Here is a 13,444-nt window from a genome sequence, read left to right on the forward strand (position 1 = left end):
CTGCATGCTGGCATCAGTGCAGATTGAACACACCCGCAAGACAATGACAGCCCCTTCTCCATTGTCACTTCTCATTTCAGCACAGAGTGATGCCTCTTACTGGCTCATGCCAATAATAGCTCCATCAAATAGGAGACTCCACCTAGCTCTGATGTAGTAGGAGCACTCCATGTCGCTGACTCTCATTTGTCAATTAACAGGAACCTTCTGGTGTTGACGTGCGAGGGCTTGAAAGATACAGTCTCACCCATGACGAATGAGGAGAGACAGCTGAGTGAGACATGAGCTGCAGAGTAATACTATAATGTGCTATAGATATGAATATAAAACGACACTGCTGACAGCCCATACACGGTTTTATTCCATACCTCAGTTTATCCAGGCACCTCACTTTGTCTCTTTGTTTTCTTTCATCAGACTACTTACATCTCATTGTGATAGACAACTGACACACAACAATTTGAAAAATGTACCACAGCATAATAGCATATTTGATTAGTAACTGAAATGCAAAAAGGTGTGTTAATGTGCATATACACATAAGAGGGTATATAATGTAAAATGCTTAGCTCAATACAAAACCTAATGTGGAAAATCCTATACAACTAGATAAATCAAGCACCTTTCAATTTCAGATAAACACTATACTTAAAGACTACCTATATAAAGACTAACTATGTTTAATAATCAAGGCTAAGAGTTTCATTCTTAAAACTGTAATGCTGAAAGAGCATAAAATTCATCAAAGGATAGAGAGAATCCCCCTGGCAAGAAAGTCTTATATTTGACCAGGCAAATACAAGCCAGCTCTGATGACAAAGTTGCCTCTGTGACAAAGTGACACTAGTGAAGGAAGATCATGGCTACCTTGTTTTGCAGGTGCATCCTGTTTGCTGCTCATCTGGAGAGCACCAGACAAGACAATAAGATTTCCTTTACCTACAGTATCCAGTGACCTACAATGTTGTGTATGTCCGTAAACAAATGGGACAGTATGACAACAATTCATGACTAGACTGTGTGTATATGACAGGTTGCTCCTAAAACCCACCATGGGATTAACTCCTGAGCCAATCATCTGCCAACTCCCCTCGCCTGTGCTTTGGACAGATGCTGCTTCACCATCACTGTTATTTATGTTAACCCCTGATAAAGAGCACCATGTGAAAAGGTCTGATAAAGTGAAGGTGATCACTCCCTGATGGCATTCGCATCAGGATGCATACAAACATTTAGGTGTACACTCATTACCTCACCTCACAAACAGTAAGATATACACTCTTATTATCTCACCTCACAAACAGTGAGGTATATACTCATTACCCCACCTCACAAAGAGTGAGGTATACACTCTTTGCTTTAAGCTTGATTTTGAGACTCTACTTAAAGGTTTATCTTCATTCAACAAACACTTTGCAGCCAAGAAATTGATATATAGTAAACAAAAAGTTAATTGACCTAGACGGTTCCAGAAAACCAACAGTAAATTCTGTTTGACTTTTGCAACAACAAAAAAACCTAACCACTAGTGTGTGTGTTTGTCGATTAGTGCTGGAAAGCAGGCTGTCCTATTCCAGGTTCACTGTAAGGGATTTGTCTACATTCATGGAGAAGGCAGCAAGGGCAGAAATAATTCTAATAATATAAATATAGTATCTGTGGTTAGCCTTTCTAAGTCACTTTTCTGTTCCTGAATTACTTTCGTGTTCAGGCATGAGGTCGACATTTACCTCTCTGAATAAAAATGTAATAACAGCTACGGAACAAGACCACAACTGCCTGCATTCATTCCTTGGGTTGCCTGCTTGCTGTCTTTAACATCATGCATTCAGGTGTATGCTTCACCACACAGCTCATTGTTGCACACCTAGTCAGACAAGGCATGAGTTAGCAAATACACAGGCAACAAACTACTATGCAGATAACACTCTGAAAGCAAAAGCTATAATTCTTAAAAGAACAGGATGGGACACCACCACACAGAGAAGGCTATCGTTCTGTATACATATACCATACAGAACAATAAAGCAAAAGACAATCATGCTGTGTGCTCTTATACCATAGAACCCAAGGTGCCATCAAAACCATGAACTTTTGTTTTGTTTTGTTTTTTTACATTTTGCCACAAAGCTCGCATTTGTTTGTCTTAAGTGCTTATACATCATATATTAAGACCGGCCATTAATCTAGCTAATGAAGAGGAGCACTTTGGGCACATACTGTGTCCATATTCGGACAAATATATAAAATGATTCTATCGTGTGCCTAAAACATGCATGCATATAGCATTTTAAGCAAATGAAAAGGTAAACAGATTTTACCCAATGCTGGTAAGCCACTCAAATGGCTCATTAGGAATATTAATGCACAGATAAGCGCACATTTTTGCATGACACACTGAAGCAGCCCAGGATTTAGCAATTATTAATCTGACAGTCTAGAGCGCAAGGCGAATCAATTAAACGAAAGAATCCACATTTTCAGCACAGATAACTGCCTAAAGACGACAATTTTCACATGACAAAGAGAGGCCCATTCAGAGTCCTTCAAGACCTGACAGGTCAAGAAAAGAAGTCTGAAACAAAAGCACCTTATAACCATCATCTCTCCTCTTTTAGATGTCAGATCAACTTTGCTAGTCCTGCTGGTGAAATGGCATCCCCCTCCCTGGCTGCCACAAGGTGCTTCTTCATGTCCTATCAAAGGAATCTTTTATTCTATTTGCTCAGCATTAACATGTCACATTTATTGATCAGAACTTTCATACCACCACAGTATGCCACTTCAGGGCCTAGGCCCTTTAATGTCTCGATGACATTCCAAACCACATAATGCACATAATGCAGATATTAAATTGCACATAATGCATAAATGTGTCTGTGTACATGGCAGGTACACTGAGTCAAAGATTTCAAGTCACATGATGGTGCTGTAAATACTTTTTAAGCATTACCTCTGAAAATAACAGTCTTCAAGTAGTAGAGTACTTTTCACCACTTATGTATTTTTTTGTTGTTGTTGTTTAAATTATGGATCCATGTTTTGAAGAAGTTTTTTTTATCATACAAGATATTCACTTTCAAGAAAGAAAGGATCAAAAGAATGGAAATAAATTAAATAAAGTGAATTTCACAAGCTTGATGTGTTGCAAGATTACACAGGTATTCATTTGTTGTGACAGCAATTTCAAAAGCAGTGCAATGAAAGCATATTTCCAAAGAGTTCATCCCGGATGTGACATAATAGCAGAGAAAAAAAAAAAACAGAAGTTAATATATTGCAGAGAACTTAGAAACCTCATGCGGCCAGCAAAGAACAATGTCAAGGGCCCTAATTATGTTCAAAGAAACACCAAATTCAGACAAGTAATACAACAAACTCCTCAGCTAAACTTCTGTAGGTTATGTAAGTGCCAAGATAACAAGTGCTGTGCTTGTCATGACTGTGCACTCTTCAGTTTTAACCCAATAAAGTCATAATAATTTCAGACTATAACTATTATGCAGAACTGTCTTACTCTCCAACGCTGCTCCTCTTTAACACATATTTTCGTGTGTAGGCATTATTGACATCTTACCTCAGTCGGTTGAAGCTGAGATCTAGTCGTGTTGCAAACCTTCCATAGTTAGCTACAAGAAAATCTGGAATGACCTCACAATCATGTCCAATATAGGACACCTTAAATTCGGAAATTCAGAAACAAAATAGACGTGGGGGAGGAGAGGAGGAGGAGGAGGAGGAGGGGGAGAGAGAGAGAGAGAGAGAGAGAGAGAGAGAGAGAGAGAGAGAGAGAGAGAGAGAGAGAGAGAGAGAGAGAATTCTTCAGTCACCTGTAAAGGGTGGGTCTTCGACGGTACACTAACAAGTAATCAGTTTGTATTACTGATAACACGTAACAATGCATGTTGTGTGCAATAATCCACCTGCGGGTAACGATGGACCTGGTACGTCGGACAGCTTATAGAAAGCTACATTTCCTCTGAATGTAACAATGTTACTCTTGGCCTTTATAATTTAAACAAAATAGTTCAACAGAATATGCCTACTTCTTTCTTTTATAGTGGGAGTTTACCTACACGACAGTTGTCTCGTGACTACAAGACTACTCTCGTGTTTTTAAAACTCGCGCCTGATATGACGTTGCCTAGTAGGCTATTTTATAACAGTGAAAATAGCTGGCTATTGTAAATACTCCAATCCTGAGACATTCCACACGGTAGATGAGTTATTCAATATGAAAAGCACAAGTAGGCAGTGCCAGGGCTTTCAGCCCACTTACCTGAGTTTCATTTACAACAACCACTGCCTCGCTGTGTGCCATTCCAGACTGCTGACAGATCAGAGAGCGTAAAATATCGGAAGCAGACTGACCAGAATCCTTAACTTTTTTATCTTAATAGCCTATGCTTTGATCTTCCTAAATCAAACTTTTTTTAATCTCAGCTTTTCAGCGACCAACCTTTCTAATTTACTTCTTCCGCATGTTAAAGTCAGCTGATCTGAGAAGGACGCACGCGCCACTATTAAATCCCCGAGCTCATGCAGCGCCTACTCGTCAAGGAAGGAGCAAGAGTTGACTTTCCACAAGGTCTTGTGCAACTATTTGTGCTGGTATCGTAACTAAAAAGAGTGAGAGAGAGAGTAGGAAATACTTTTCATATGAAAATGTGTCTCCTTTAAAACACTCCCTGTGTTGTACAGGGTCGGAGTAGCCCGAACATTATTATTAAATGAGTGGCCTGCCTAACGGTCTGCTATTTTGTACCTACCCAAAGGTGCTGAAGGCGTACGGCAGCTGACAAACTAGATATGTAAGATAGATGGAGACATGGAAAAAAATGAGAGAAAGGCTTAAACGTGTATTTCTCCTTCATTTTGGGAAATATATCCACTGATGCTACTAGCCTAATACTAATAATAATAGCCTAATAATAATTCATCACACAAGATTACTCTAGGATACTTTCCTCTAGGAAGAACTACAGTTCAAAAACGGGCAACGTCTTTGTGACCCACATACTTAAAACTTAGATTGTATTGCCTATTAGATCATACTAGTTGCCTATTTAGGTATCCTTTGCGTCGGTATTAGTTAAGTCGCTTAAAATGATGTTAAAATGAAAATAACAGACCCTAGCGTGAGTATTACAGCACCCGCAAGCAGTGTGGGCGACCTCGTCATGTGCTGCAGGCACGTCACGGGGATCCACCCATAAGCGGAAGTTTGGGAGACGCAGACCCAGGAGAAATGAGCGCTGTCTACAAGCTTCTGGTAGAGCAAAACGGCAGCAAAAAATATCACTATATGTACAAGACGTCACTGGAAAGACCGTTTCTGAGTAGCCATTAAAACAAAACACACGGACGTTCATGAAACGCTACTTTTTATTACCTCTTTCTTACAATCGGAGTGCTTTAGCCTATAATGTCAGGTAAAGTGGTTCGTTGCGATCTCTTTCGCTTTGATATTACGAGAAACCTGTGCGTTTGTATAATGCATGTTATAATTACGTGGCTGTTATGACGAGTTCAACTTGCGATGCTTTTCTTATTCTGCAAAAGTAAAAGGGGCTCGCCCGCTAAAACAAGCCTCCCTAACTTAGAACTCGGTCACAAATTGTAATAATCTATTTACTTTTTTAAAGAGTTAGATTACTGAATTGCATAGTGTTTATTACAGTTATTTTCAATTTACCATCGAAACATATAACATGTCCTTTAATTACCTAAATAAATAAATATAGAAGGAAAATGAGCGGTGTCTACATTGCCCGCGTAGATTAGTAGACTTCTCATTGTCTACTCTGTATTCTTTTCCATTAATGTAATAACCCTAACCTTAGAAGCTTTTACCTTGTTCTACGTGTATATGAAATGTATTTCTGGTTTTGTGCATTTAAATCTTCTATAAATATACTCTTTACATTCGCATCTAAAAACTTGATCTTTCTACTGTATTTCGAGTCTCCGTGGAGTAAAGTCCTCTTGCGCGTAAGGAAGATCGGCGTTGCAAAAAAAATTATTTTTAAATAAAGAGTGATTCATAAACATGCCATTGATATGACATATATGGAAACATTTTAAAACTTTCTATTTAAATATCATGAATTATAGCCTTGAAAAATGTGTTCCCATTTAAGGGTAATACCGAGTAGTTGGTGTCTGGTTCAGAAGCCCATTCGTCATGCAGACAATAAAGAGTTTTTCCCTGACGCTGGAAATTTATGGTTGCCCTTCTCCGACCTAATAACTCACGCATTGTGTCACGCACTGACAGGCCCTGCAGAAAACAGCAACCCTGTTATCAATCACAAATCTCTGCATACTGAGCTACGAATTTCTCTTCGGCAAGACTCTAAATGCGAAAGACAATTTGAATGGTTGCATCCACTCCTTCCACTGTTTCCTATGCTGAATAATTTGTTTCAAACATTATGTTGTTTGTAGTTTACTTAATACGTTTAAGCACGTATTTTAAACAAACTTGTAAATATTGTTCTTAATTAAGTTAGTAAAGAAATGGTGACGCAAACACATGATGTTTCAGAATTTATTTTGGGGTTGAATTAGTAATGTTCCCTGCCGTTCTTTTGTAGCAAAACCCCTTTGTAAATTTGTGGTTGTTGTCTTAACTTTATAAGCGTGCGAGAAATATATAATCTGTGTATAAAACCGCCTGTAACAGTAGCATAGTTATCACTTCTAAATCAGATTCAAAAACACGTAACATGTATTTATTATTTCACTTGAAAATACAAACAGACAAAAAAAAGTCTGATAGTAGATCCAGTGAGGTATTACCTGGATATTATAGTTCCTACGAGTCTATGAGTGTAGAGTTGTTGAAGTTTAACAACTTTGTTTTAAGGTTCAAAGCAAAGCGGCAAAAAGTAATTTTGTAGCATATAACTTGTTAATGCTGTGTTTAACACCAAGCAAAAGACAAAGAAGAAAAGGAAAGAAGGAAGTTATTGTCCCTCTTCGCTTAGAAGGGTTTGATCGTGGTTTTTGAAATAGATAAAATTCTACACCCCATGACTGTCCACTCCAGGTTTTCTTGCTCTCCAAGATGACCTGTCAAGCGGATTACCGCAGAAGGAGATTAATGGAGGAGGCGGGTTGCAATAATAATCGTTTTGTTTGATGTGACAACTTTGATAGGCGTTGATTTACTTACAAACTGATAGGCTTTTAATTGAGCGCCTCCATCCAGTGCGAGATGAAAGGCGAAGCGCATTGAAAAGCTGCCCGACTGCCCCGGAGCCTCAATACTGATTAGCCGTCTCAGCGGTGAATAGTTCAAGGCATTTTAAACTTCTTTTCTAATATGTCTAACAGAGCATTTCTCTTTTATTCATATATTTTATCATTCTCATTTAATATAAATAATTTTTGTGTGCAAAATAAAATTTTGTAGCCACAAATATCAAACTGCCTGGACCTTTTTTCTTCTTAAACTCTTACTTTCCAAGTGTGTAATATCAATGACTGCAGATATATGTAATAAATAATTCAGATATGCTTGTATGTGTTGAAAAGATATTACATCTTCCGGAAAACAAAAGCCTATGGTGCAAATCTTAACAATCCAGCAAAAGTGCATTTGACCTGGCTTTGTACCTATTTTGGTGTTTGGCCTTAGAACGGGCCTAGTAGTTACTGCTCGAGGCTGTTGAAATCCTGAGTCAAGATTCAAGAACACCAGATTTTTTAGAGCAAATCCCATTTATTCCAGAACAATTTACACGTTGAAAATTTCAGAAAATGAAGAGGTAATCTATCTTTGGAAAAATGACGCAGTGCCTACTGAAAATTATTTTTAAAGTTTAGTAGAATTTGCTACGTAGTTTCGATATTTCATGTCATGTTACATTTAAAATATATATATCACCTAACAAATTTCAATTCAAGTGGCTAATGCACAAATGCATCAGTAGCATGCATCGTATAGACTATATTATTAAATTCTTTTAAAAGTTACTTTTAGTAATAGCATGCGAAAATACCTGTACATTGTTATGACTCCGAAATACTTACTACAGTCCAACAAGGAGTAAATATGATCACGGTAGATTTCCTTGTTTCCACATCTGGGCGTCTTACATTTATACCTTTCCAAACTGAATAAAACTGAAGTACTATGCAACTCATATTAACTCTCTATAAAAAGGTGCTTTTTCATTTGCCCTTTTCCTATTCACCCGAGGCTTGTAATCAGCTACAAGAGCTGACATAAATCAAGAGGAGGATTGACAGCGACTGACAAATAACTGATTGATTGCGGTCGAGCAGAATTGACAGTTGACGGAGGGGTGGGGATAGAAATAGAAGGGCGGTGTATATTATACTGAAAACATGTGACATTCACATCCCTCTATCACTGCATTGGTCTGCTCCTGTCAACGCTTGTCTGATTGGGGAATTCAAACACCACAAGTTGATCTTCTGTTTTGCCTTACGAACTTGCTTTCAAATGAATGAAGCAGAGAGCCAACATGAAAAATACAGTAGGTTACAAAATAGTAGGCACATTTAGAAACTTTTAACAAAATAAGTGACCGTCACCTTATGTAAAAACAGACGCTAAAATATTCCCTTATATTCTTAATGGTTTGTAATTAATATGATGAAACTTACAGTATGTAGCTCACTTCTTGAAAACGTGCCTGCGGTTAGGTCGCAGCTGGTGCATTGGAAGATGTAACACAGACTACAAGGAGATACACGCATAACTTTCCAGTCTGTTTTAACCTAACCGGGAATTTATAGAGGTAAGGGCTGACATAGACTACTTTATAAGAAGCTACGGCGCGCACGAGAAGCAACACATTTAGCAAAATCTCCTCCCCCAAGCTGTCAAAATAGTGGCGCTTAGAGAAAGGAGAACGTCACATCCCCTTGACCCTCCAATCACCTCGGGGTCCCATTTGATTGGAAGGCGGCAAAGGCTTTAATCTCAGACTAATTCAGCTGCTTTTGAAGTGAAAATTTCTACCAGTTCTAGGGTTGGGAGGACTAGCGCGCGGACCTACAGGAAGAGACAGAGCGCGCTATGCCTGTGGTGTCAGACGCAGCTCCGGATTTGCGATAGCTTCGCGCTGTGCTCCTGCCTTACACTATAACCGAACGGATTACATTATTTGTCTTTATTTCCAAACCGTTTTAAAGAAGATTATTTCGAACTAGTTATTAATGAATCAGATGAATGAAATACCAACAAAATAAACGAGAATTGGGTCATGATCACATCGCCCTCCGCTACTGCTCTAAGAAATAGCGATACTAATCTAGCCTGGGAAAGCAGCAAGTCTCGGAATAATAGCACCGCAACCATCAACAAGCCTTTTCTCCATTCCGTTCCTCCATCGGACCCTGTACGGCAAGCTAACCGACTTCCCATCAAGGTTTTGAAAATGCTTACGGCACGCACTGGACACATTTTGCACCCAGAGTACCTTCAACCTTTACCGTCTACTCCGGTTAGTCCAATCGAGGTAAGACTTTAATTAATTATTACGTATTTTATATTTTTAAATCCATGATTGTTGGTTTTTACGAAAATGACGGCGCGATGTGTGACTCGTAAGAAAATAGCCCATACATGACCCATTACACACAACGGTTATCGAAAAAAATATACTGGGAAATTTGGTCTAATACGATTCTCTATCGTATTCTGAGATTCTATAATCGTATTACACCCTACGGATTTGATCGAGAATATCTTCTTGATATAGCATGTTTTCCGTTCTACACGGTGCTCCGCGATGCGTATCGTACTTTTACTAACGCCGAGGAAAAAATAACGAGTGCATTAGAAATTTATTAAATTGTAATATGTACTATAGCCTATTGTTATATGTTTGTCAATACCCTTATATAGCTCCTCTTGAATATGTATATGTTTAGATATTAAGTGTGTGTTTGTCTGTTCTTGCAGCTAGACGCCAAGAAAAGTCCGCTTGCGCTTCTTGCGCAAACATGTTCTCAGATTGGTAAACCGGACCCACCACCCTCCTCAAAGCTCTCCTCCGTAACATCAAATGGATCTAACGAAAAGGAATCCAAATCCGGTCCTTTAAAATTGAGTGACATCGGCGTGGAAGACAAATCCAGCTTCAAACCTTACTCTAAACCAGCAGATAAGAAGGACTCGTCCTCGGGGGTTTCGAGTGGGGAAAAGTCTGGTTTCCGTGTGCCTAGCGCCACCTGCCAGCCGTTTACTCCCAGGACTGGCAGTCCGAATTCCAGCACTTCGGCTTCCCCAATGCCATCGGATGGCAAAGGAGAGAGAGATGAAAAGAAAGAATCTGATTGTAATAAGAATTGTACTGCAGATGGATCTGGACCTACCAATGTCAGCCACAGCAGGATAAGCGTAAGCTGTGCTGGAATTAACGTGGAAGTCAACCAGCACCAGGAAACAACATCAGGATCAAAGCCCACTACGTCGGAGTCATCGTCTGTTACCTCCGCTTCCTCGGCATCCGTTCTAGGGTCAGGACTTGTAGCTCCTGTTTCGCCATACAAACCAGGACAGACAGTTTTTCCTTTACCACCAGCCGGCATGACGTACCCTGGAAGTTTAGCAGGGGCCTACGCTGGTTACCCTCAACATTTCCTTCCCCACGGTGGAAGCCTGGTTAATGCACAGCTTGCCAGTTCGTTGGGCTGCAGTAAAGCTGGATCAAGCCCCTTAGCCGGGGCATCTCCTCCATCGATAATGTCTGCAAGCCTTTGTAGAGACCCATACTGCTTAAGTTACCATTGTGCCAGTCACTTAGCTGGTGCAGCCAGTGCCTCCTGCACGCACGACTCGGCGGCTGCAGCCGCTGCCTTGAAGTCCGGATATCCACTCATGTACCCGACACATCCTTTGCACGGCGTTCACTCCACGCCGCCATCTTTTGGTGGACACCCTTTGTATCCCTATGGCTTCATGCTTCCCAATGACCCCTTGCCACATGTCTGTAACTGGGTTTCGGCTAATGGACCTTGTGACAAGCGTTTCTCATCATCCGAAGAACTTCTTAACCACCTGCGGACGCACACCGCTTTCACTGGTGCCGACAAGTTAATATCGGGTTACCCCAGTTCATCATCGCTAGCTAGCGCTGCCGCCGCAGCTATGGCATGCCATATGCACATGCCACCCTCGGGAGCTCCTGGGAGCCCTGGGACATTGGCACTTAGGAGTCCGCATCATGCATTAGGACTAAGCAGCCGCTATCATCCTTATTCAAAGAGCCCATTGCCAACTCCCGGTGCCCCAGTCCCCGTACCTGCCGCTACTGGCCCGTATTACTCTCCCTATGCACTGTACGGTCAAAGACTTACCACAGCATCAGCGCTTGGATACCAGTGAAACAGACTCCCAAATTTATAGATTATAAAGATTCAACTATAAAGACTTTTATATCAACGCACCACTGAAGGACTGGATCCGTGGACTCACTGTATTTATTTATGTCAGCTTAAAGCGGACAATAATACAATGGAAAATATTTGAGCAACTCAAAAGTGCATTACGTTTAAACCCAGTAGGTAAAGTGAAACATGTTAGAATACTAATAAAATAGGGTTCTTCAGTTCGACGTTGATTTGAAATTGCTATGATTGTATTGTACGTTCTTATTTAATGTCTCATTGAAAAGAAAATAATTTACATGCATGTTTGTTTTTTAAATCCCAAATTGTCCACATAATTTTAAATTGCCGTTATTTTTCAGGTGTATACCATGGAGAGAGAATTGGTATTTTTTTGTATGTATTCTGGAAAAATAAGAAACAATTCTGTTCCATATTTGTGGCGTCAGTATTCTTTAACTAAAACACGAAAAGACGGTACACATTAGGTTATTTGAATTTAGGGGGATTTTTAAGTTGCGGGGTTAAGATACAAATCTTGCCATTAATCAATTAACACCACTATCAATATTATCATGTACAAATGAACTATATAAATTAATATCAAATAAAAATGGATGAAAAATAGGCGGAAAAGCTTTTAAAAACTTTGATAAGTTGAAATTTAACAGCAGTTTTTAAGGTGATAATTTTACACCGTGAATTTAATAAATTAATTCAGACTTTTAATTATTCTACTTTCTTATTTAAAAATAATTATAATATTATTACAAAATACTTAGTCACCAGTACTGTCCCCATGTTTTACTGAAATAATGGATATTTGGCTTAAAGTTAATATGACGCACAGGTACGATATCTTTTCTACAACTTCTGAATATCTAGCTGTAAAGTTTATTACAATTATACCCACATTATGGCATTTATCCCAATTTATATCTTATAGATTGTGTGCTACCTGTTTACGAACAAGTAAACTCTAATGGAACCTATTACGAACGCCTGCGTATAATCCTTGATTTTCTTTTTCCAGACAAGTTGAATTTTGTCATTAAAAGTAAAACACACAATTCTAACAAGTTAAATATGGCGATAATTTCTGCCACAAATGACCCATTCCAGGCAATGAGTTAGGTCTATTTCTGAATGTTCTGAAGGACAAAATTTTTTCAGAATTTCGGCTTTGTTCAGTGCGCTTTTTAACTACCGTATAACTATGTATGAATTACTCGCAATCTCTGCGCTATGAATGTTTAGTATCGATTAGACAACCTGATATGAAAACCACTTTCATGCTTATATATAAAATGTTACAGACTTTTCAAAAAAAGTTTCACCAGTTGTTTTTTGGGGGGATTTTACATTAGGCAAAACTTCAGCGGATGTTCTCGTTATATGACACCGCCATTCAAATGAGGTTAATCAAACCTTGTCTATAGCCTACTTCTTTACCTTTACAAGGATTGATTATGAAGTTACACTAGGCTATTTACCGACTTTTTTTCTTGCGGTAGCTTGCAATTTCAACATCGCTGAAGACACTGCTGATCATGAAAGACTATTAGGCCTATAGGTTACACACAACGTTAATTTTCGATTTATTTTTAAACTGTTTACCATTCCTTGAAATAAAATTTGCCAATATATGTGTGTGTGTATATATATATATATATATATATATATATATATATATATATATATATATATATATATATAAAGCCTAAGAAGTACGGAAAGCCTAAATGCGGAAACACTGTGTGCTGTGTGTAAATAATGTAGATTTTTTTTCCGCAACTTTTTTGCAGAAATAGAAGCGCTGGCTTTTTTTCTTTCTATTTTAATGTATCTACTTTTTGTTATGTTAATAATGATATTTAGACTGTTATCTCAATATATAATTCAAAAATAAAAATAAAATAAAATAAAATAAAATAAAATAAAATAAAATAAAATAAAATAAAATAAAATAAAATAAACTGCCCTGCTATACGAGAGCACTATAATATAACGATGCTCCTGGGGAATGCGAAAAGACGTGCAAGCGGTTTTAGTTCGAACTTAACAATTACCACGGAAC

General features: G+C 38.7%; 2 protein-coding genes across 3 annotated transcripts in view; one reads left to right on the forward strand and one right to left on the reverse strand.

Moving 5' to 3' along the window:
* Positions 1-4,803, reverse strand: part of lrmda (leucine rich melanocyte differentiation associated) — a 192,255-nt gene extending 187,452 nt beyond the window's left edge. For both annotated transcript variants that reach the window (XM_027019920.2, XM_027019998.2), the window contains exons 1-3: positions 4,770-4,803; positions 4,280-4,620; positions 3,578-3,678 (exon numbers count right to left, since the gene is read on the reverse strand). In XM_027019920.2, the coding sequence (XP_026875721.2) occupies positions 3,578-3,678; positions 4,280-4,321 (143 nt within the window). In that variant the 5' untranslated portion in view covers positions 4,322-4,620; positions 4,770-4,803. The remainder of the gene's footprint in view (positions 1-3,577; positions 3,679-4,279; positions 4,621-4,769) is intronic.
* A 4,160-nt stretch (positions 4,804-8,963) lies between these two features.
* znf503 (zinc finger protein 503) lies at positions 8,964-11,803 on the forward strand. Its single transcript, XM_027023125.2, has 2 exons — positions 8,964-9,494; positions 9,941-11,803. The coding sequence occupies exons 1-2, from the start codon at positions 9,240-9,242 to the stop codon at positions 11,363-11,365; spliced, it is 1,680 nt and encodes a 559-aa protein (XP_026878926.1). The 5' UTR covers positions 8,964-9,239; the 3' UTR covers positions 11,366-11,803.
* The last annotated feature ends 1,641 nt before the right edge of the window (positions 11,804-13,444 follow it).

Source organism: Electrophorus electricus, chromosome 11 (assembly GCF_013358815.1).
Source record: "Electrophorus electricus isolate fEleEle1 chromosome 11, fEleEle1.pri, whole genome shotgun sequence".
Taxonomy (NCBI): domain Eukaryota; kingdom Metazoa; phylum Chordata; class Actinopteri; order Gymnotiformes; family Gymnotidae; genus Electrophorus; species Electrophorus electricus.